Source organism: Paroedura picta, chromosome 8 (assembly GCF_049243985.1).
Source record: "Paroedura picta isolate Pp20150507F chromosome 8, Ppicta_v3.0, whole genome shotgun sequence".
NCBI lineage: Eukaryota > Metazoa > Chordata > Lepidosauria > Squamata > Gekkonidae > Paroedura > Paroedura picta.
This window is the reverse complement of record NC_135376.1, coordinates 72,147,311-72,172,102: the sequence shown is the minus strand read 5'-3', so window position 1 is coordinate 72,172,102 and position 24,792 is coordinate 72,147,311. Positions and strand designations below refer to the sequence as shown.

At 41.1% G+C, this 24,792-nt stretch overlaps 1 protein-coding gene across 2 annotated transcripts; it reads left to right on the top strand.

Annotated features, from left to right (window-relative positions):
* Positions 1–209: 209 nt before the first annotated feature.
* Positions 210–15,714, top strand: LOC143843772 (lipase member M-like). Of its 2 annotated transcripts, XM_077350367.1 has the most exons (10): positions 210–1,398; positions 2,805–3,020; positions 6,710–6,803; positions 8,018–8,216; positions 8,792–8,901; positions 9,270–9,406; positions 10,659–10,805; positions 12,696–12,767; positions 13,102–13,167; positions 14,320–15,714. In XM_077350367.1, the coding sequence occupies exons 2-10, from the start codon at positions 2,922–2,924 to the stop codon at positions 14,548–14,550; spliced, it is 1,155 nt and encodes a 384-aa protein (XP_077206482.1). In that variant the 5' UTR covers positions 210–1,398; positions 2,805–2,921; the 3' UTR covers positions 14,551–15,714. The 2 variants fall into 2 exon arrangements, with proteins under 2 accessions (XP_077206482.1, XP_077206483.1); XM_077350368.1 differs by lacking the exon at positions 210–1,398 and having other exon boundaries at positions 2,976–3,020; positions 6,884–8,216.
* Positions 15,715–24,792: the final 9,078 nt, after the last annotated feature.

Below are 24,792 nucleotides of genomic sequence, written 5' to 3'. Positions count from 1 at the left end.
GGTGATATGAGACATGTGTAAACAAAATGTTTGTATGTATTAAGTGAAATGTGCAATTGTTTTCCATCACAGTTATATTTGGTAATCTGTCAGTTTTGAAGGCTTACTCTTCAAATAGATCTTATTTCAAAGGTCAATGGGTTTCTGGTGACTGTAGGAACTTTTGATCTTGGTTAGACAATGTTGACTCTTTTGGATGCATGTTGTTGGCAAGGGGGAACTATAGAAGAGGTGGAGTTACAGCTCTCTTATTGAGGAGGGCAGTAGCTTCCAGTTCAACCTCCCTCTCAATGATTCTCTGAACATTGACACTTTCAATCCCACCAGTTTCATCTGTTTTGCTTTCATTGCCAATCCTCTGTGTTTTGAAATCCTAAAATTAAATGGAAAGCCTCCCCAGACTAGAGATACTCAAGGTTTTCCTGCTGCTTAAGGGTTTCTCCTCCAGACTCCAAGATACAGTTTGTGAATAGGCTTATTTCTGGTTCTCCTACAATGCTTTTAAAATGCACTTGCCAAACTAAAGGCCTGGATTCAGCATATCTTTCCTTCTCTGGTAGCCAGCCCCAGGCATGCCCAATCACTGCTTTTAAATCCTTGTGCAATAACTCTCATGCCTACTCTCCCCAAAACCCAGTTGAATTGTACATGCCCAGGGGCAATTCTTTCTCAGTTAAAGTGGCTAATGCCAAGGTCTAACCTCATCCAATTGAATGGATGTCAAGACACACCTGCCCTACAGGCCAAATATGGCTTGTCTAGTATTAACTTATCTAGAAAATGTACTGGCTACGAAAATGAAGGTGAAGACTCTGAGGATGAACAGTTTTGATATTTGCCTATAGTCAGGTGCTACTCACACCATAGTGCTTTCTTAGTTTCCTCACAGGATATGAAAACATATAGGTCAGGGAGTAAAGTGGTTTCCCCATCTTAACTATCTCTACCAACCATGCTTCTTCTACATAAATGTCAGCCCTTCCGAAGTTTCTTATAGTTTTTATCCATGACAAAATTAATATGAGTATATTTGGCCAGTTAGTTGTGAACTCACAGGGGATCCATTGTCCTCTGGAATGATTGTCCACTCATTTTGTAAAATAGGGGGGAAAAAAACACTGCCAGGGCGTCCACCCACCAGAGCAGCTCCTTGCCAGGCCTTGGTAGAGGACTGCCCCCCAGGTAGAGGACTGCTCCCCCCCCCACCCCAAAAGATCTGCAGAGGCCTGTGGGACAAAAATTTCATTATCTCTTGTGTTCATTTGAAATGTTCAGTTGTTTTGCAGGTGATTGACAATATGGCTAATACTTTTTATTGAAATGCTTGGACAAGGAATGGTGAGGGCAGAAGAAATAAAGAATGGAAGAAAAGGAAACCCTGAACAGTTTATGAACATTGTAAGTGAAACTCCCAGACAAACAAGCACTGCCAGAGCACTGATGATCTAGCAATATTTTAAATATTCCATTGGGAGGCAGGGGAGGGGCTGCTGCTGAAGTGGAATAAAGGTTGCTCCCTTCAGCCTTGAGGTTAGCATTCAAAGCAAACTGGATTTTCCACTTGATTTCCACTTTTTGTGCAGTGGGGTGTGTGTGTGTGTGTGGAGGTAGCTTCATGTGGATAGCCATGCTAGCCTGTAGTGGTAGAACAAAATTCAATAGCATATTAAAGACCAATACAATTTTGCAGGCTCGCTTTGTCAGAAACAAAAGATACTCCTTGTGCTCTTGGTATCTGACAAAGTCATCTTTGATTCACAAACCGTTGTTGGTCATGGTATAGTTCTGCAGATATAGATGTTGTTTCTCTAAAGTTGAAAGTTTATAAAATATCTGTGGTCACAAATAGCTTGAGTTATTTTCCTGTTTCACCTCCCTATGTTTTTAGGGGTATCACATATTTTAAGGGAATGGAAATATTCAAAAAGGTATTCCCATATAATGCTCCCCATCCACTTTTTTCCTTCAGAGTCAAGATTTCCTCTCCCTTTTTCTTTCCCTTTACTGACTGAACCACCCTAGTAATATCTTTTCTTCATTACTGAAGAACTCTGGTTGTCCCACCCTTGAGTTTTTAATTGACTCTCAAGGTTTCTACAGGCAGTTTCTAACCACACCAGACCACTCTTTGGAGCTCTCCCTGTTTGAATGGGTAGAAATGCTCCTCTGTGTAAAAGATCTATCCCCTTTCTCTGGCCTGAATGGGAGTGTTTATCTTTCCAGACTTCCTTGTCTACTTTTATCCAGTTCACCAGTCAGACTGCCTCCGCCTGTGCTCTGCTAGACTGAATACATTTTGAATGATGGTAGTAGGTCCCACATGAGTTGTTCCTGCCTTTGAACATTCAAGAATGGGGGTGGGTGGGAAGGGAAGGGAGAAGATAGGAGTTGTTTCTCTGCCTGTCCATCTTTTTCTATCCCAGTCATGATAGTGTTCATTAAAATAATGTTGTGATGTTTTCTGCAATATGATTATGAACACAACCAGAAGGCTGCAATCTAGTCAGTTGCTTTAGGCATGGTGGTATTGCTTATTCTTCTGTGAACTGCATGCCACTTAACTTGTTGTACACTGTTCCTGGTAATGCTAAGTGGCTTTTGATCCAAGGTGAACTCTTGGCTATTAAAACAGAGTTCAAAGCACATTTGTAGGGAGAAAAAAAATAGTTACATGATTCTTTAGAGCCACCTAAGCTCTAGCATTTGATAACAGCAGGGCAATAAAACAACTTTCCAAAGATAGCATCTGTTGTCAAAGATTAGTTTAAAGGTATCTCTGATTCTTCTTTCTCTTCCGTACTCAGGTGCTTCTGCGGCTTGTGAATTGGAAGAGAGTTCATTGTCCTGTGCGACTCTGGCAGAAATCTCCACTATAAGATAAACCTCTCTCAATACTGGAGATATTTTGGAGATATTCCAAGATGTGGCTGCTGCTCCTCATGATGGCTATGCAAGGAACTGTGAGTCCAGAAAAAGCCAGTAGTGGAAGAGGAAGGAATCCTGAACAGTTTATGAATATTGTAAGTATGGCAGTGCTTAAACAAAGAAGGACAATTGTGGTACTGAATACTTAGCCTTGGTTCATACACTCAAACAGAGTGGTGCTGTGATAACTATTATGGAAGAACAGCTTGAACCTAGAGATGTGAAGGCCTGGGTGGGAACAGGGGAAAAGCAGAGCTGATCTCCATTTGTTGAGGACTTTGCCTGATGTGAAAATTTGGAAGAACACTGAAAGAATTCCTCTGATTGTTCTTCCTTTTAGAAATGAGTAGAATGTCTTTCAGCATTTCAGGGAAATTTGTGGAACTGATTTTAAAAAATCATGATTATTTTCCCTTTTGAAATGAGCTGAATGTGATAAGGCAGCTTAAGCACATTGATTTGCACGTCACTCTTAACTTAGCATGGTCCAGGTATCCCTGTTGTTCCTTCCGAATCCCTGTTGTTCGGAAGCAATAGAATAAAGTGTGATGAAGTGTGATTTGATGAATTGTACCTGCACCCTAAAGCTTATACCCAGAATTAAACTTTGTTGGTCCTAGAGGTGCCTTTACCTTAGCATGGGATGTGTTTGCTGTTTGGTTTGTAGGCAAAGGCACCGTATTTAAACTCTGTTCCATAAAGGTACCCATTAATACAATTTGATATGCTAACTTTATATTAAATGATGATTTTATTTAAAGCAGCAAAATAGGTCTATGTTTCATAGGAGATAATCCTTAACAACGAAAAATGCTGTCCCTTGTTGGTGGAATGAAAAAGCTGCGATATACTCAAGGACGTATTTTATTTTCTTAGGACGATTATTATTTGTAAGAGTATTTCAAAGTTCATTTTTAGCTGACTTGCATGATTCTCATTCAACATAATTTAACAAACCCTGGATTGTGGTTTTGCTCCCCTTCCAGTGCCTTAATAAATAATATCAATCAATCCCTTAATGGTATATTAAGTTTATAAATCAATATGTATGTAAAACTGAAACAAGATCACAATAGTAAGCAGAATATTAAGACAAAAACACATGTAAACAGTCTCAACAAAAAAGTTTGGAATTGACCTTAATAATTGTCTCTAGAAATTGGTCAACTACATTTGTAGTATCAAGATCATGGTCCTTAAGGAGTTGCTGGCATATATCACCTTCTTTGCATTAATCCTGTTATGCAGGATGGTTGACATAAATTTCTGGTGAGGTACCTTGTGAATAGGGCATTCTAATATGTGTGATATTGTATCATGCAAACCCATACCACAAGGACAAAGCCTGCATTGCAGAAGGACATGATGCACATATTTATTTATTTATTTATTATAAGACTTATATACCACACCTCCTGGACAGTTGCTTTTTGTACCAGCTGCTACTTCTGGGTCAAGTATAAGGGCTGTCGAATGTAGAGCGAGTTATAGAAGTCTTGTCACAAGGTCACAGTGGCTAGGTGTTCTGAGGTCAGGTAGGGTGCTAGTAGCCTCACTTGGTGTAGGTGGGAAAATGTGAGCTTGGCTACCTTCATAACCTGAGCATGGAAAGGGAGGTATCAAAAGTTACCCCTAAAATCCTGATCTGAGCCCTCCTCCCCAGCCACAGGACCTCTGTCTTGGAAGGGTTGAGTTTCAGGTGACTCTGCTTGACCCAGACCATCATTGCTTCCAAACAGCTGGCAAATGAATCCAGGGGAGAGTCAGGCTGGACATCCATTAGGAGACAGAGCTGGGTATCATCGGCATATTGATGGCAACCCAGCCCATAGCTCTGGACCAGCTGGGCCAGAGTGTGCAAATAGATGTTGAATAACATGGTAGGGAGGATCACCCTTTGTGGGACTCCACATCAGTTGGTAACTGTGCAATTGCTCCTCTCCCATGGCAACCCTGTGTGTTCATTTCCAGAGAAAGGAGATCAGCCATTGCAAGGCTGTGTCCTGTATTCTGGCCCCATCAATGCAGTGGGCTAACCCGCCTCTATCCAGCTGGCACTGGAGTGTCCATGAGAGTGTCCAGGACTCTCTCCACTCTGTGGCCAGGTGGGAAGCTAGACTGGAATGGATTAAGCACTGAAGTTTCCTCCAGGAATGCCAGGAGCTGGTCCAGAGTGTTCCTCTCATCCACTCTCCCCAGAAACACAAAATGTGAGTTCGGGTGGTAGATTATCGGGTCCTATGGTTTCTTCAATAGGGGGTAGACCACTGCCTCCTTCAGCCCCTCTTGAAACCCTCCCTATGACAGGAGGAGGTTGACAATATCCACAAGGGAGCCTACTATCCTCTGTTCACCTCCCTCTTCATCTCTTAGAGCTTCATGGTATACCATGGAGCCTGCTTGAAGTGAGGGCAGAGGCCATCGGGGAGCGATCTTGTCAATGAGAGCCAATAGGTGAGAATGCCAATTCCTTACCAAGGCTGCCAGTGAGTCACTGGGAAACATCGGGTCCTGCAGATCATTCAGGAAAGTACAGGATCCATAAGTCTCTGTGGGCAGACTAAAATACACTTGTCACCCAAACAAGGAGGGGGTGGCAGCCGGAGATGTGCCTTCAGAGCGTAGTGGTCTGACCATAGGATGGGATTAACCACCATCAGATCCACTTCTGCCCATGCACTGAAGAGCAAATCAAGGGTGTGGCTGGCTGATGGGTGGGTCCAGCAACAAACAGTGATAACCCTAGTGCCACCATGGCTGACACCAGATCTGAGCCATGATCCTGGGACGGTGTGTCCACATGAATGTTGAAGTCTCCCAGGATAAGAAGCCTAGGGAACTGTGATGACAAGGCAGCCACCAACTCCAGCAAATTCAACAGGGTAGCTGAGGTCATTCTGGAGGTCAATATCTTGCACAGTATCCCTGGCCTTCATAGTTAAGCCATGCATCCATCCTGCACAGTGGTAAAGTTGTCCATGGTGGATTTGTCCATGGTGCTTTTAATGGAAATACTTTCTGACTAAACAATACTGATTCCTTGGACCCCCTTCTGACTTTGAATTCACTTTAGGGTTTCTTCCACCTCAGCCATGTCTAGAATAATAGATGGAAAGGTATTATTATGTGCTATCATAAAGACCCTACACTGGGAGGGAACGTCTAGGGTGCAAAAATATTGTAATATCACTAACTCAATGAATTCTAATTAATTAAAAGCTTTCTTCCAAGATACGTTATGAGTTTCTATTCTACATTTTTAAAACTCTTCTTGAAGAAATTTTAAAGCTCATGTGAAGTAATATAACATTGGAGATCATCCAACAGACACTGTTGAAGTATGCCTTCTAAAAGAACACGCAATACTTTTGAGTATCATTACTCTTCCTTGAGAGCAAATCCTCATCATATATCGTTTGTGTGTGCCTACTTCCTCAAGTTGCCAGACAAAGTGATATTTGCATTACTTTCAATATGGCTCGAGCAACAGTGATATCAAGAAGGGTATATATTTCTGGCCCAGGTATTCTCCAGCTTGTGAATGGATGGATCTATAGAGATACTGCATCGTTTCTAGTCCAGATGTTGCCTCCTTTTGCTAGTCAGTCTTGATTCAAGGTCCCCAGAAATCTAAATGGAAATTCTTTCTTTATTTTTATTTATAATGAGGTATCTATACCTCCCCCTTGTGATTGCCACCTTGTGAACAGAATGTTTGGAGGAGCTTCTCAAATTCAAACGTCTTTAAACTGTTGATCTACTATTTGTCTTGGTATCTTTACAGAGTGAGATAATTCAGTACTCGGGATACCCCTCTGAAGAATATGAAGTACTAACATATGATGGGTATTACCTGAGCCTAAACAGAATCCCAGGAGGTAAAGGGGATAAAATGGGAATATATGGTAGAATTGTTATTTACAAAAATATTAAATGATGCTGTGTTTTATCTGAACAGTGATTCTTTAGGCATGCAAAACCAGAAAAAGAAAAGGAAAAACACTGAAGCAAGACCTACTGTAGTTATGCCTGAAGATCTGGGAATACTCAGAACTATCTTTCAACCATAGATCCATAAGATGAATGCTTATTGCAAGTCTCTGTTTCAAAGTCAACTCTTCGAGCAATTGCTTTTTGAAAATCAAAACCTGACATTTTCGTTAGATCTATGTCAAACCCCTTTATCCAAGATTTTGCCCTGTTTTTGTCTGCCTTCCATTTTGTGTAATTAACTGATTTAGGTGTGAATGTACCTGGTTTAGGGCAATGTATTTTGCAACAAGGATTCTGGTTATAAATCTGTTTGATGCATGGGAATGTAAGGTTATCTCTCCTCAGCCTTGTGGGATAGCATATGGAGTGTTTCATGCCTAAATGGGTGTGGGGGGGAGGGAGCAGGGTGATGGAAAAGGACAACAGTTCTTGGGTGCTTAAGTCTTCACAAATGTATATCTTCAATAAAGAGATTTTCTTCAACAAATAACAACAACAATAGCAGCTTGATTTTTGTAGCTCATCCTTTCCGGTAGACTAAGAATGAGTAACAACAGGCCAGTACATGTAAGTCTGCTTATTAGGAGCAATTAACTGTACTCTCACAGTTTAGCAACTTAGCTGTGTAGTTCTTTGTCTCTTGGGAAGTGTATGGTCCTTGGCACAGAAGCTTACCTTTTCAGGTGTTTTTTTTTTTAACTAGTTCTTACCCACGATCAAGCTGGCTGAAAATACATATTGAAAAATGTGTTGGCAGTATCATCTGAAATCTCATTGTGACTGCATAACATTTCTAGTTTTTCAGGACTTTGTTTCAAAGGAATCTGGGAGTTCATTGGAGCTAGTAGACCATGACAATAGAACGTGATATTTTTGTTGGTGCATTCAGGGACAGTCTTTCTGACTCTGAACTTCTGAGCATATGTCCCAGATGAGGCTTTGGAATCATGGGGCCTACCTGCCTTAGCAGTTTATAATATATCTTGCCTTGAAATTCCTCACATCAAAACCCCACATTCTAACCATTCTGCCAAGATCCACAGTGGAGCATTTTGTATTTTATATGGCACATTGCAGAGATATTTATTTTATTTTTCAGGATCAAAGGGTGCTGTGTTGATGATACATGGGCTTGTTGAAGAGGGTAGTACCTGGGTAGATAACCTGCCTCATAATAGCCTGGGCTTCATCTTAGCTGATGCAGGGTATGATGTATGGATTGGCAACCATAGAGGGACTTCATGGTCTAGAAGACACAAATACCTTTCTATTGACCAACAAGAATTTTGGGATTTTAGGTATGTTTATTTGGTAAAAAATTATTAAGTTGTAGACTTCAAGGCAGCTACTGTGTAGTTTAATGTTATTTATGTGAGATTACTTTGGGGTCATTAAACGAGGGGGATGGGCAGGCCTTCCCTGCGGCCCACCAAGCCCACATGCTGACCGGCGGGTGGGTGGGGGGTGGGGACAGGCAGGCCTTCCCTGCGGCTCTCCGAGCACACGTGATGCCTTGCAGAGGAGGGGCCCGGCAAGGTGCTTCGCCTCCCCCCTATTCTCCCCCTACATCACAGCCCCCGCTAGTGCCCATTGCATATATGTTTTTGGAGCATGCATGGATTTCACTATCATTTGTAGCATAATATTTTATAGTCCAGAGTAAGTTTTACATCTTGGCTGTGCTATGTGTTAAATCCATGAGTTTGAAGAAAGGCAGGGCACTAGGAGTTCAATCAGCAATTTATTCTGATCTCTGCTTGATGATATGAGGCAAAAATCAATCAATATTTTCTGCATTATGGAGACCAAAGAAAGTTCAGGATTGTACTTCTTACTCACTGGTGTGTATGTGTATCTTGTTTTCTGTTTTTAGTTTTCATGAACTGGGCATCTATGACCTTTCAGCCTTCACAGATTTTATTCTGCAGAAAAGTGGACAGGAACAAATCTATTGTGTGGCCTATACTGAGGGAAGCACCATGGGTATGCGAAGAACATACTACCATGTGGAAAAGGAATGCTTTTTAGTCTCTGTTAGCGTAGACCAAAGGCCGTAGAAACAGAGAGGAAACATTGTGAGGTTTACTGTTCTCCAAAGATGGGCATAGAATATCACGATTCTTAAGCAGCTTCCGGGGGGTGGCAAAACACAGATTTTGACACATCAGAGTAGTCAGTTGGTGATGCATTAGCGTGAAAATATGAACGCAATGCAGATTTGTGTTTTATATTCATGAACAAAGATTTTTTTGCATTGAATATCAAAATTCTTAGCTTTAGTTTTAAAGCGAGCATCTTTTCTCCTCATTTATTATAAAAGCATGCCAAATTAAGTGTTTGTTCTTTTCCAGCATTCTTTGCTTTTTCTGTACTGCCCGAACTTGCTTCAAAAGTTAAGATGTTTTTTGCCTTGGGACCTCCATATACACTTCACTATAGTATATCTCCTCTTGTACAGCTTCTACGTCCCCCGGATATGTTTCTGAAGGTTTGTGTGCAAACATATTTTTCTGTGTTCTGATTAGATCACTGATGTGTTTCAGTGTTGTGAGCCAAACAAGCATCTAGTAAATAAAGAAAATCATCTCATCTAAACACTTTCCTGAAGTTTTATTACAGTATAAATAGACCATAGGAAAGTATATGGAAGTATATATGAAAGTATATGGACCTGTTTGTACTGTTGCACTGTTGCATTGTTCATACTATTATATTGTTATATTGTTATACTATTACAGCCATTAGTTTTTAATCATATTGTATGGTTATTAATATGTTATAGATTGTTTCATGTATTGTTCATACGTTCTATGTAAACCGCCCTGAGCCTCCGGGGAAAGCAGTTTATAAATGAATGAATGAATGAATGAATAAATAAATAAATAATATTGAGGACACCACTTAGCAAAACCCACATTCAGAATCATAAGATACTTTTGCTTAAGATCAACCAAAATGAAAAAGACATTGTGAAAACTTTGGACATCTCCTGCCCCATCTTCAGGGCTTCTGGGAGCTCTGCTGTCAGTGCAGTGTCTCCTGATGCATCCACTTGTGGTTCCTCACAACCAAGTTAAAAAAAAAGGGGGGAGGGAGGAAAAACCCAACTTAAAATGGTGTTGAGAACCTTAGAAGGTTGAGAAAACTGCTACTTTGTATAATAAAAACGTATTACATTTGAATTTTATTTATGGAGCTCAAATATATAAAAGTATAAAAAACAATAAAAACAGCAGAGAGTGATACAAGTCACACACATATAAGTTAGTTCTGTCCTAATGTCCAAGGTGTTTCTACCTAAACAGGTCTTCTTCAGTGGTCAATATTAAATAAACACAACTGTTTTAGAAAAACACACAGATATACATAAAATACGTTTTTATACCATTTTGCAATCACCAAGGTGGTAAACCAACTTCCATATTCAAGTGGAGGTTCCTTGCATATCCACTGGATGTCAGATGTTCTTATGCAGATAAGGGTATTCCAAGGGGCTGTCTTCAATAACCAACCTGGTTTTGAACAACACCTGCTGTGTGTCCTTGTGTGCCTATCAAAAAGAAGACAATGTATCCTTTGTAAGAGGAGGCTTATCAATGCAGAAGTGCAGAGACAAGATGAAATACAAGTGATTTTATGCACACTTAACTAGCAGTAAGCACCAGTGATGATTGTTGGATGTTATGCTGAGTAGGAATCCATACTTAGAGTGAAATAATCTACTTTTTTTGTCTTTGCAGTTTATATTTGGTACAAAAGAATTATGTTTGCTGAGTCCAAGAATTAGAGCATTTGTAGCCCAAGCATGCAGCTACAAACCGATAGATATATTCTGCAAGCAAGTTCTTCTTTTTTTTGGTGGATACAATCCAAAAAATCTAAATACGGTATTTATGTCCATTCTTAAAAAAAATTTTTTTTAGCACTGTGTATAAGTCAGTGGCATCTAGAAGGCTACAATACATATGGGTTCATTTGTTTCAAGCACCTGTTCACTGTTCTCAGTTGGGCTCATCACAAGCAGCTCTGTCAGTGGCCTGGAGCAAAGTGAGGGAAATTGTTGGATGTGACAGTTAGGACAGTCCTGGGATGAAAAGGGCTGGCGCGGCCTATCCGAGGATCCATTCTTACCCCCCTCAGCCACCCTACCAGCCTCCTCTCCCTGCGGTAGTCAGGGGCTGACTGGCAGCGATGTTTCCAGATTGCTCCTGGCCAGGCTGGGGGGGGGGGCAGGCTGTGCCACCTCCCTATTGGTCCAAAGCAGCTATTTTTTTTTCCTGGGGAGCTGATCTTTATAATTTGGGGATGAGCAGCAATTCCAGGAGATCTCCAGGTCCCACCTGGAGGTTGGCTGTCCCTGATTTGAGCATATTCCTTGAAGTCTGAAAGTGGGGCCTCAAAAGTGTATAATGCCCCCGAAGCCACCTAGCACCCCCTGATCTATTTCAGGTCAAGAAAACATTGCAGAGAGGAGTTAATGTTGCCAGATTGATGTAGGTTCATGTTCTGGAATTCCATGCTACCTAGGTGTGCAGAAACCTGACTAAGGTCAAGACCGCTGTACACAGAGTACCTCCTCTTAGGGTTTTCATCTTCCAAGTGAGGCACCCTGTTCCACCTCCCTTATGGGGTGTCTGCTATGGGGAGAGGAAAGGAAGATGACTGGAAAATGCTTTGAGACACCTGAGGCCTGCTGGATGAATGTGGGAAATTTCCAGTTCTCTCACAGCCCCACATCCCTCACAGGTTGTCTGTTGTGGTGAGATGAAGGGAAAAGGTGTTTGTAAACCTCTTTGAGACTCCTGTGGGTAGTAAACAGCGAGGTATAACAATCCAGAACTTCTTCTAAGGAGCAACCATGAAAGAAGCATGTGGGCACATAACATTTTATCAACAGTAAGAGACAAAAGGAGCAGGGCAGACACCTGTGTACTATGACTACCCCATATGTATTAAGGCAGGGGGACATTTCAGTGTCTGAGACATAATTCACACAAGAAGGGAAATGATACAGAACTGAGAGAAATGGGTTGCTATGTAATCTCCCCCTAAGAAGAGTCTCCAGTCTGATTTTCCCTTCACATATCTGAAGACATGGCTCTGGAAAGCTCATCTGTAACCACTATGCCACAATTCCCAAAAGTCAATCCTCTCCCACACTCAGTGAACATTCCAAACCACAGGTTCTTTGACACCCATCTCTCCACATCCATGTCCTCATTTGTCACCATGCCACCACAACCTCCCACACAACACACACATTCAACCCCATGCCCTTACAGACTGGACAACTCCTCCCCTTCCTCTTCCCACTGCCAAGCTCTAGTGCCTGTTGTATTCTTGGATACAATGGGCTTTTCCTCTAGTATAATAAGGACACAGACTATATCTGAGACAGATTCATGTTTATTTGAAATGCCGTTTTGATTGGTCAGTTTCTTCTTTTTTGTGAACAATTCTCAGAAGAGCTAGGTAACTTCAATTACTTCACACTCGTAATCCGCAATAAATGAATGTATCCCTGTATAGTTTCTTCCTCAGTGATGATATTCCAGTTGATAGGGATTCCCTAAGCAGTTACTTTTTTTGCTTAAATTTAGCAGCTAATACCTGGTTGCTGCTTATTGCTTATTAGAACTCACTGACTGACTTCTCTCAGAAAACCATGCTATAGACCAAAAGAAATGCATGAGAAATGGACATGGAACCTCAAACTACTCTTGGGATAAACATGTCATGTGACATGAAATTCTTTCTAAATACTGTTTTCTTCATAGAGTCGGGTTGATGTGTATATGTCGCGATTTCCAGATTATACTTCTGTGAAGCATATAATCCACTGGGGCCAGGTACAGTTTTTGAATGCAAATGTATCTCTTGAACAAATCTGAATATCTGACCATCTATAAAATGCATTAATTTATTAGATTTTTTTTATCCCTTTTTGCATCCAAGGAACTCAGGGCCTTTGCCTCATTTTATAGTCAAAATAATAGATGGCTGTGGTTGAAATTTCCCTCCTTTCCACAAAAGATTGCTTGACTGGTCAAGGCAATTTGCCTGATTAGTCACAGGACCAGGATTGGCTAGAAGAAGTGGTCAATCATGTGGTAAATGTCTGTTATATATTGTGAGGGACCGGTACATGTACTTAACAGTTGGATTTTTAATTTTATTTTCTAGTTGGTTAAAACTGGAGAAGCCAGGTACTTTGACTACGGCTCAGAGAACATAAAGATATACAACCAGGTATGGATGTATTCTAGGATTCCTAAAAGAATCTTGTGTTTTAAAATAAGAGCGCATTGGCAATTCATTTGGCAATTCATTTGTGTTCACTGGCAATTCATTTGTGTTCATGGAACCCTGCCAGATCTCTAACTTGCTTCCCTCCAACAACCACATTTGTCTGCTCTGCTGAGATTTAAATGGCTGTTTTACACATCTTTCATTCATAATATCTGCATCTCAAGTGATAGCTTTAAGCTGAGCTCTCCAACTATTTGAGCTTTTGGGCCTCTTTGGAATTCTGACACAGCAGGTTGGGTAGAGATACCACATGGCTTCCACAGATGATGGAGCCAGTCATGAAATGATTGCCACAGCATAACTTCAGTCACGCAAGATCCTTGTACGGTGGTGGCAGCTGTTGCCAAAGCAAAATTTTAAAAGATTGGCACAGTCAAGCAAGTCTCCAAAAGCCAATCAGAAGCCTTGTAGGCAAAAGCTACACCAGGTCCTGTCCACTTCCCCAAAATATTTGTCAGGTGCCAGGAAAAGGTGTCAGCAGGAGCCCATGAACACTACACTGGGAAACCCTGATTAAGGGCTGTCCCACACAGGAGGACAAATTATCCTTCTTTAAAGAAGAAGCTTCTTGCACACACAAATGTGGATACAGGCCAAAACCATATCATTTTTGTGAGAAAGCATATCCAAATGTTTCCCTTTAATGTTCTCAGATGTTCCATTTCCAATATACTTTGAATGTAACTTTTGGATGTATCAACACAGTATTTTCACACACAAACACACACACACAATTACGTGCAACTTTCCTGAGATGTTTTGCTAATCTTATTATACCTCCTTTGGCTTCTACATAAGTATCTCAAGACTGGGCGGGGACAGGGCTGATGGCGATGTCATATGTCAGTGGGAATCTGCCCCACTGCTGTGCGAGTACTGGCTCAGCTTATCCCTCCCATGCATGATGGGACTGTCTTCAGATGTTTCATTTCCAGTTTACTTTAAATTTAACTTTATGATGCATCAACGTAGTTGGTTCACACACACATACATTTCAAACTTTCCTTGGCTTCTCCTTAAACATTTCAGATGATTCACCTTATGTAGTAATGAATAAATTATGTTCTTATATAATTTACCTTTTTTTTCCAGACCATTCCTCCCTTGTACAGAATAGAAAACATCACTGTCCCAATTGCGATATGGAGTGGAGGTCGGGACTTGGTTTCCCGACCAAAGGATGTGGCACAGTTAAGATCTCGACTGAAAAATGTCATTCATTACAAGTTTTTGCCTGACTGGATTCATTGGGATTTCATTTGGGGCCTCGATGCTCGTCAGAGAGTATACCGCGAAATTCTGGGATTGATGAACAGCAGCTGAAATGGAATACTCAGTTTTGATAATGTGTCCCCTGTTGGCTTCAAAATGATTGTCTTGTGATTTATATCAATTTTATTTTAAATGTAAGTTAGCTGGTGGATAGGTTTCTTTGCTAGAACCTGAATTTCTTTTCTTTCAAAGCTCTATGAACAAGAAAAAGAAAAAAAAAGCTTTGGGAATCTCGGGGCTGAACCTTTACCATGCTGTGGAAGCCTGCTGGGTAATCTTGTGGTATTCTCCGCTCTCCATACTCTCATCTTAACTTACATAAATTGGAGGAAGGAGGTATAAAATCCATGAATAAGATAAATAAATAAATGGAGGAGCCCCATGTAAGTTGCCTTGGATGTTAATGAAGTAAATAATAATAATATACAATATGTAGTCTGTCAGTTCATCTTTATAGCATTCAAGAGGTACACCATAAAACCTCAATAACCCTCCAAAATATTTTAACATAACTAATTAAAACCAAATTTAAAATACCAGAATTAACACAGCACAAAATTAAAAATTAACTGTAACCAATATAGTTTTCCCCAACATTTTTGCAACCTCAGCAGTAATTCCAGGATTACAGTTGTTCAATAAGTACTGACACATCTTCTCTTTGTCCACCTACGCTTTTAAAAACTGATAGAACCTCTGCAAAAAAATGGATAGAACATCTGATCTGGACCTCCCTTCACTCTTCCTGCCCTCTCCCTTGCCCCCTATGGGGCTAGCAGTTTTATGTAGTTATTTTTAATTATTTGCATAATTTTTAAAAGTTTTCATAAGTGATGATAAGTGATATATCTTGGGTTTTATATGAATTGTCATCAAGTCTCCTGTTGTAATCTGCTCCAAGGTGGCTAGTTATGGGGTAGTGAACAGGTTTGATATTAGAAATATCTGGGAGTACTATTCCAATCAAATGGCTGTAGGAACTCCCATAAATCATATATATCCTTGAATGCCCTGAGAAGTTCAGGTGCCATTCAGAAATTCTTTGGCACAAAGGTGGGTGTACCGTTCCAGCAGCCCTTAAGATGTTTAAGGCAAAACCTATAGCATAGATGATGTATGGGGCTTCATTGTGTATAAACGCCAATATTTTCAGTCTAGAAAAGATACAGACTAAATTTTTTAGATCCCTACTCCTGGTACCATCCAGCATTTCCACACTGCAACCTGGGTGGAAACAGGAATGCATACTGTCCAGACCAGAATATGGATATGTTCGTCCATGTACTGGTTAAAATTGTTTTTTTCCACAAAGAGTTTACCTCATAAAATGATGTCTGATTTATTGGTTGTACTGTGAATATCCACTCTTGAGAAAAATCTTTGCTCATATGGTTTATCGAAACACTTAATACTATCCCTTGGTTTCAACCAAGCAAAGGCAATTATAAAGCAAAGCATCTTGGATATCCACCACTAACAAGACTTCAATAAAGTAAAAATACACTTTCCCCAATGTCTCCACTTAATAATTTGAGATCATTACCTTATTTTCTAATCTAATTGTCCCAGATCATAGGAAATCATTTATGCTTATATGACACAATATACTTCCATCCGCTTTAAGGGAAGGCTTATTAAAACAAATAACCAACTATAATTCATTGAATCATAGAATCAGAGTTGGAAGGGATCTTCTGGGTCATCTAGTCCAATCCCCTGCACTATGCAGAACACTCACAACCCTGTCACTCATCCACACTAACCTGCCATCCCCTTGAACCTTCACAGAATCAGCTTCTCTGTCAGATTGCTATCCAGCCTCTGTTTTAAAAAGGTGGAGAACCCACCACATCCCGAGGAAGCCTGTTCTGCTGAGACACCGCTCTAACTGTTAGGAACTTCTTCCAGATATTTAGATGGAATTACTTTTGAATTAATTTCATTCCATTGGTTCTGGTCCATCACCCCTGGGCAAGAGAGAACAACTCTGCTCCATCCTCTATAGGGCAGCCTTTTAAATACTTGAAGATGGCTATCAAATCCCCTCTCAGTCGTATCCACTCCAGACTAAACAGACCAAGCTCCCCCAACCTTTTCTATAGGTCTTGGTCTCCAAACCCCTCACCATCTTTGTTGCCCTCCTCTGTACACACTCCAGATTGTCCATATCCCTCTTTGACAGCGGTGCCCAAAACTGAACACAGTATTCCAAGTGAGGCCAAACCGGAGCAGAGTAAAGCAGAACCATCACCTCCCGTGATCTGGACACGATGCTCTGTTTAATAGAGCCCAAGATCTCATTTGCCTTTTTAGCCACCGAGTCACACTGCTGACTCATGTTCAATGTATGGTCTACTAAGACTCCTAGATCCTTTTTGCACATACTACTGCCAAGACAAGTCTCCCACATCCTATATTGTTGTTGATGGTTTTTCCTACCTAAATGTAGAACTTTACATTTGTCCCTATTGAGTTTAGTTATTGAGTTGAGTTATTCAGTTTAGGCTAGTTCTTGAGCCTATCAAGATCATCCTGTGTTCTGATTCTGTCTTCTGTTGTGTTTGCTACTCCTCCCAGTTTAGTATTATCTGTAAATTTAATAAGTATCCCCTCTAATCCCTCATCCAAATCATTTATCAATTTGTTGAACAGCACAGGCCCCAGGAGAGATCCCTGGGGCTCTCTATTTGTTACTCTTCTCCAAGAGGATACTGAACAAATTACAAGAATCTTTTGGGTACTATGAATTAACCAGTTACCAATCCACCTGAAAGAATTAGGATCCATATCACATTTTACCAGCTTGTCAATAAGAATATCATGTGGAACCTTATCAAAAGCTTTATTGAAATCCAGATAAACTATGTCTACAGCATTCCCCGGATCCAGCAAGGTAGTTACTTTAGTTTACTCAAAAAGAGAAGGTTGGTCTGACATGATTGGTTCTTGCGAAACCCATGCTGAGTCTTAGAAATCACAGCTCTCTGTTCCAGCTGCTCAAGGTGTTTGATGATTTGTTCCAAAATTTTGCCAGCTACAGATATCAAGCTGACAGGCCTATAGTTACCCAGATCTTCCTTTTTCCCTTTCTTGAAGATGGGGACAACATTTACCCGCCTCTAATCATCTGGCACCTCACCTGTTCTACAAGAAGTGTAAGAAGTGCCTTATGGGAGTGGCGGGTTAGAATTCTAATAATAATAATAATGATAACAACAACAACAACAACAATAAAAAGAATGGACAGAGGTTCAGAGATTACATCTGCAAGTTCTGCAATTCATTTGCAATTCATCGGGCCCAGAAGACTTTGTTTCATTTAAAGAAACTAGGTGTTTACGGTCTGCCCCAACAGTGATCCTAGGCCACTATTCCCATCCCTCCTATTTTGTTATGTTTTTGCCACATTGAGCACTATTTCCCTCACAAGAGAAGACTGAGGAGAAATAGGAGTTAAGCAGTTCAGCCCTCTCTTCATCATCTGTTATACTTTTACTTTTTTATCCTCGCAGTCGTCCTACGGTGTCTCTATTCTTTTTCTTAATTGAAATATAACTAAAGAACCATTTTTTTTGCTATGTTTAGCAATTTAGGCTTAAATTGAAGAAAGTAGGGAAAAGCACTAGGCCACTCAGGTATGAACTAAATCATATCCCTAACGGATATACAGTAGAGGTGACAAATAGATTTAAAGAATTAGATCTGATAGAGTGCCTGAAGAACTATGGACGGAAGTTCGCAACATTGTACAAGAGGTAGCAATTAAAACCATCCCAAAGAAAAAGAATTGCAAGAAATCAAAATGGCTGTCTGAGGAAACTTTACAAATAGCTAAGGAGAGAAGGGAAGTGAAAGGCAAGGGAGAAAGAGAAAGATACACCCAACTGAACGCTGAATTCCAGAGAATAGCTAGAAGAGATAAGAATGCCTTCTTAAATGAACAGTGCAAACAAATAGAAGAAAACAATAGCATAGGGAGGACCAGATATCTTTTCAAGAAAATTGGAGATATGAAGAAAACATTTCATGCAAAGATGGGTATGATAAAGGACCAAAATGGTAGGGACCTCACAGAAGCAAAAGAGATTTAAAAAAGGTGGCAAAATTATATAGAGGAGCTGTACAAGATCTGGAGGGGGAAAGAATCACTGTATGGGAGGATTCAGAAAATGTGGGGTACGGGGGTATGAAATTTGGGGCAACTTTTTGCAATGTTTGATACTTTAGGAACACAAAAATAACTGAGATTTTAAGGAATAAGCATGTGCTGTCAGGCTCTCATGGCATCTGTAGTCCATGAACATCTGCAGAATCATAATTGGATCACCCCTGCTCTATGATGATCACTGAATATGAAGATTTTCTCACTACCATTTTAAACCTTTTTCATTGTTGGACCAATTTGGAGTAAAGCAATAAAGGGACATGGGATTCATACATCAAGTTTTCTTCTGGAAATGAGCCCTATCTGAAAGGCTATTATAATTTCGAACAGTGTCACTTTTCCTCTTGCCCCTTTTCACCGCATAATCTTCCTTGGAAGTTTTATTTAAAGCTCTATTTTGAGTGCTGTAGTGCTAAACCGATATAGCACATTAGTACTATAGTGGCAACACTGAGATCTCCCTGAGTCAATGTAGTCAAGGCATGTTAATGGTGAAATAAAGGGGATGAAATGGGAATATAGGGTAGAATTGTTATTTACAAAACAATAATATGATGCTGTGTTTTACATGAGCAATGATTCTTCAGTCAGGCAAATCTGGAAAAAGTAAAGGGAAAACATGGAAGCAAGACCTTATTTAGTCATTCCCAGAGCCTGAGGATCTGGGAATGCTCAGAACAATCTTTCAACCATAGATCCATAAAATGAATGCCTTTTGCAAGTCCCTGCAGTTTCAAAGGGAACTCTTCAAGCAGTTGCTTTTTGAAAATCATAACCTGAAATATTCCTTAGGCCTATGACAAAACCCTGTATTCAAGTTTTTGCCCTAGATCTTTATCTACCTTTCCTTCTGTGTAATTGACTGTTTTAGGTGTGAATGCAGATGGCTTAGTGCAACGTAGTTCGCACCAGGGATTCTGTAAAGTTGTTTGATGTGTGGGAATGTGTGATTATCTCTCCTCACCTTTGGGGGATGGCATCTAGAGTGTTTCACACCCAAACGGATATGCAGGAGGAGCTGGAGGACTGAGAAAGACTATGGTCCCTGGGTGCTTTAGTCCTAGCAAAGATTTTCTTCAACATATAACAATAACATCAGCAGCAACAACAACAACTTTATTTTTCTAGCCCACCCTTCCCTGTAGGCTCGGAGTGATTAACAACAGTGATTAACAACATGTAGGTCTGCTGGCTGAAAATTCATCAAGGGGGTAGGGCATTTGCACAAGGTAACTGCAGACCCAGTCAGCTGCCACCCATCTGCCCTGGCCCTGGATGGAGTATGTGTGTGTGGGTATGTACAGGGTATGTGTGTGAGGCAGCTAAGACAGACAGTTGCTGCCTGCTTACCCATGTTCCATGGGTGGGTGGGGGGGGGGAGGCACGGACAGTACCTGGTCCTTTCTTTCCTCTCTGTCAGGGAGAGGGAAGGTCAGGAGTGAATGGGGCCTGCTCATCTGGGGACTCACGATAGCTACACTGGATGCTGCTTGGCTAAGGCCAGTCCTGGTACTGATGGACAGTGGATTAACAGAAAATGACATTGTGTGGATGTTCCAAAAACCCTGTGCCTGGTTGGATGTCAACCCAAACCAAAGATCTCCGCTCAAAAGAAAAGTTAATATTGTATATTTCTGTTGTCTCGCTGCTGCAAGTCCAGATGCTGAGCTGGACGTTCTACGTTTACAAATGTGAATTTATATTTATCTGAGCAAAACTGATTTTCTCAACTGTTTCTGGATTTCCTTTTTCTTGTTACCAGAGTCACATTTTCTGTTCAATGTGATTCAGTCCCTTTCATTCTCTTCACTCTGTCTTCTGTTTCTCAAACCTGCTGGACTATAACAGGCTTCACTGACCTGATTCCAGTAAAGCTCCATTTCCCTCTTTTCCTCCCACTGCTTCTTTTATCCCACTATTAAAATAATTTCTGTAGGCAGTGAGCAGGTGGGAGAATCTATGGCACGGTAGAACAATAACATATATATGCAAATTGCTTCCTGTTCCAGATTATGCTCTTCAACTGGTTTGCCTGAAGGTAAAATAAGAGGTGTTGGGCTTCCATTTGCCATATCTTTTTTTTTGGTTCAGTGGGTTAATGTGTCCTTTGCCTTGAGCTTTCTGACATCCAAACACCACCTTCTAACCATTCTGTCATGGTCTGTAGTGCAGAATTTTGTATTTTATGTGCCATTTTGCAGATATATTGATTTTATTTTTCAGGATTGGTGGGTGCTGTGTTGATGATACATGGAACTGTTAAAGAGGGTAGATAACCTGCCCCATAATAGCCTGGGCTTCTTCTTAGCTGATGCAGGATATGATGTGTGGATTGGCAAACATAGAGGGACTTCGTGGTCTAGTATAGCAGTCCCCAACCCCCGGTCCGGAGACTGGGACCAGTCCGTAGATCATTCTGTTGACTAGAAGCTCTGTCACTTTACAAATTGAATGGGAATATTCAGTGATCCTCTCATATATCTTTTGCCTCCCTCTCAGTCCTCAGTTAGTGCTAAATTAACTGTTCTTCAACTGTCAGTTCCCAACTTTCATTCTTTAACTGATGCTCTTCACAGAAATCTGTTTAAACTGACTGTCACTCACAGGTCTTCAAAGGTTTATCACATGTGGTGGGCTTATAAAGAAGTAAAAGTTTTTTTGGAAGGAAATACATAGAGAAATGCAAAATCTACTAAAATTTCCCATGAATGCCAAGAATATGTTATTAGGAATACCACCTAAAAAGTGGCCCTGCTGCTTTCCCTGGGCATAGCGGCGTGGGGTGACCCTCCTCCCCGGCGGCCATCCCTGTCCCTGTCTGAAGTCTGTCGGTGCGTGGCAGGAAAAGAGCAGAGCTGGCGTGTCTTCGACATGGCGTCCCTGCACTTTTCCCAGCGGACTCACCATTCGGAGGCTGCAGTGGCGAGGATGGCTGCTTGGGAGGACTGATGAGTCAGTGGCGCACTGTTCCAAAGACGGGCCAAGTAGCCAATAGGGAGGCGCACTTCGCGTGCATCCCAATTGGCCACTTGGCCCTGGAGTGCCACAGGGAGGAGCGGCTCCTGATTCGCTCCTCCGAGTTTTTATCACGGACAGCGCCTGCCCACTCTCCTCTCACTTAGCCCTAGACTTTTATTTATACCGCTCCGCTGGAGCGGTGTAAAGATAGTAGTACAGTATACACCTATCCCTAATGAGGTGCACCTGTCCTTAACCAGTGCCAGGACCCTGGTCCTGGCTTGGTGGAATGAGCTCCAGAGTGTGATCATGGTTCTGCCTCAACTTCAGTAGTTCTTCAGGACCTGTAAAATGGAACTCTTCCACCAAGCCTTTGATTGAGACCTGTGCATATCTACTGCTGGTAGCAGTTATTATTGGGCCTTCCAATATGTACATACATACATGTTTATGCCTACATACCGGATTGGGAATTCACTACCTTATTCACCTCACTACATCAAGAGGGGGGAGCTTGGTGTAGTGGTGAGGAGTGCAAACTTCTAATCTGGTGAGCCGAGTTTTATTCCACGTTCCCCCACATGCAGCCAGCTGGGTGATCTTGGGCTAGCCATAGCACTGATAAAGCTGTTCTGACTGAACAGTAATATCAGGGCTCTCTCAGCCTCACCTCCCTTACAGGCACCACATGCTACCACCTCACCTTTCTTTGCACTCCGCAGCCGAACTGCTTCCCTCCCTCCTACCCATGTTTTGGGGCCTTGTTTTGGGTTTGAGTTGTTCCAGTGTATTCATTGCAGTCACTCCCTGGGTGTTGGGGGTCTCCTTAATGTAACCAGCAGACATATCAATGTGGCCAACCCAGCTAGGAGGCCAGGGGCTCATGGCTAAGCAACCTATGGGGCACCAAAGTGAGGTGGACGCCTGATGTGCCCTGATGGGGCTGCTCCCTGTGAGGGATTCTGGACTCAGAGGACCTGCTCTCCTGGCTGGGATAGAATGGTTCCCAAGGCTTCCAAAGACCCTTGGGTTAAGTAGCTGGATGGCTGAGGGATCAGGCCATGCAGGGCCAACCCTTCAGTGGAGGGTGGCAAAATAATAAACAGCTGTGGCCATAATTATGCCAAAGAACGAATTGAGTCTTCATTGGCAAAACTACCACACTGCTAACCCATATGGCTTTTAAATCATGCAATCTACAGATCTTGCAATCTGTTGCTGCCCAAATAAACCCAAAATCTAAGACTCAGACCAAAGCCTGAAGTAAGGCAACACTTCCTCCATTTCTTGCAGAATATTGCACTGAAAACTGTCATCTCTGCTAAATCATCTTGCTCCTTGCTCTGGTTTTCTGGTTTTGATGGGTACTGCCAGGTCCCTGGGTAGTTTAGTGTTACAGGTGAGCCCTGTAGCTCTCTGTTGAATGAGAGACTCTCTATTTGTCTTTAGTAGGCAAAACTTTTCCAAAGGCACTCCAAAACTGGCTTGTTGTCTGTCATTATTATTCACCCTTCTTGAAATGAGACAGATGGAAGGAACTAAAGGATTCTTTGGGTGAGTTCTGTCTTTTGTTGTGTGAATCCAGGTGTTATGCTGATGTATGATTTCTGGAATTATTTTTTGAAATTCAGTGTTCTTGTTGCCTTGTTTTAAAACGTTTAGATTTTAACTCTCGGAGGCATTTCCTTCTCCACTATCTCCTGCTTCTTCCATTTAAAATTTGGCTTCTCATTTTCATCCAAACAAGATTACTCTGGCCTGTAACTTCAGGGGTGCACGTGAGAGGTGATACCTACTCAACAACACACCAGGGCACCTCTCTGAATCCCCACCTTTCATTTTTGTTTAATAAAGACTCAAGCCTTTTTTCCCATGTGAAGACATAAGTGAAAGTGTGTTAGCAATTTTTTTTACACAATTCTCTCTGGAGTAGTGAGGGGGAATTGGAAATATGGCAATGGAGCTCTTGTTCAAACTCAACAAACCCTGTACTCACTAAGTTTATGTTAATCACATCTGTCCCTATTCCTTTCTTGCATTTGCTCTTCTTTATTAAGTGACAAGTGAGAGCAGTGGGAAAGAAAAATGCTTGAGATTATATTTATTTTTGGATCATCTCTACTGTTTTCTGTGGGGAATTGACGAGGTCACAGGTAGCTTGGGGAGGAGGGGAAATCTGAATGCAGAACACATCTGTACATGTGTACAATATTGTGGTACAGTTTTGGGGATAAAAAGTTTTCCCCTGGATTGTATTCTTTTCAGTTACAGTGGTAAAGATGTATGTTTCTACCACAGAGAAAGAAACAAGAATTAGTGTGTATCAGTCGAAGCTGGGCAGGATATATATAATGTTTTGACCTATATATGCAATAGTGGATTGTTTTAAGACTTGTTGTTACCTGCCCTCGACTGCATAGAGGAGGGTAGGTTACAAGATTATTATTATTATTATTATTATTATTATTATTATTATTATTATTATTAGTGAATTATGTAATGCCTCCATGGTTACAAAATAATGTTAAGTAGGTCATACATATACGTATTTGATTTGTACAACTGTATCACCCTCAAAATAAAAGGAGAAATTTGCACATATCTGTGCCAGACTCAGCCACATTATGAGATCTCTCTGTAAATCTTTGCTAAAAGGAGAGTGGAATGGGACTACCTTGCTGCCCTCCCCCTACTCTGCAACCAAAAATATTTCTCTTAAATAGTGTCCTGGGACAGTACAGTCCCAGGAACAACATGAAGAGTGACATGGGGGTCGGAAACAGAGGGGCAGGAATACGTGAAAGCAGCCCCCCACCCCCATTATTTTATTTATTTATTTGGATTTTTATACCACCCATTCTTTATGGCTCTGGGTAGTTTATGTTGGTCAAATTTACAATATTAGAATCCTATCTGTTAAGTAGTACATATGATGGAAGCATACAATCCTTTGCGATTCCACTCAATCATTAGACAAGTACAAGGCCATATCTCCCTTGGATAAATGAAAGTAGTTGCATGGTTGTGTTGATTCCACATCTCCTCTGCAGGAAATACTTGACTAGAAAGCATGAATGCAAGTTTAATTTAATTTCTCTTCAGAGTGATAGTTGATGGCTAACTGATCCTTCTCTTTCTTGGTTTCTGTGTGGTACTTTGATTTTCTGCAA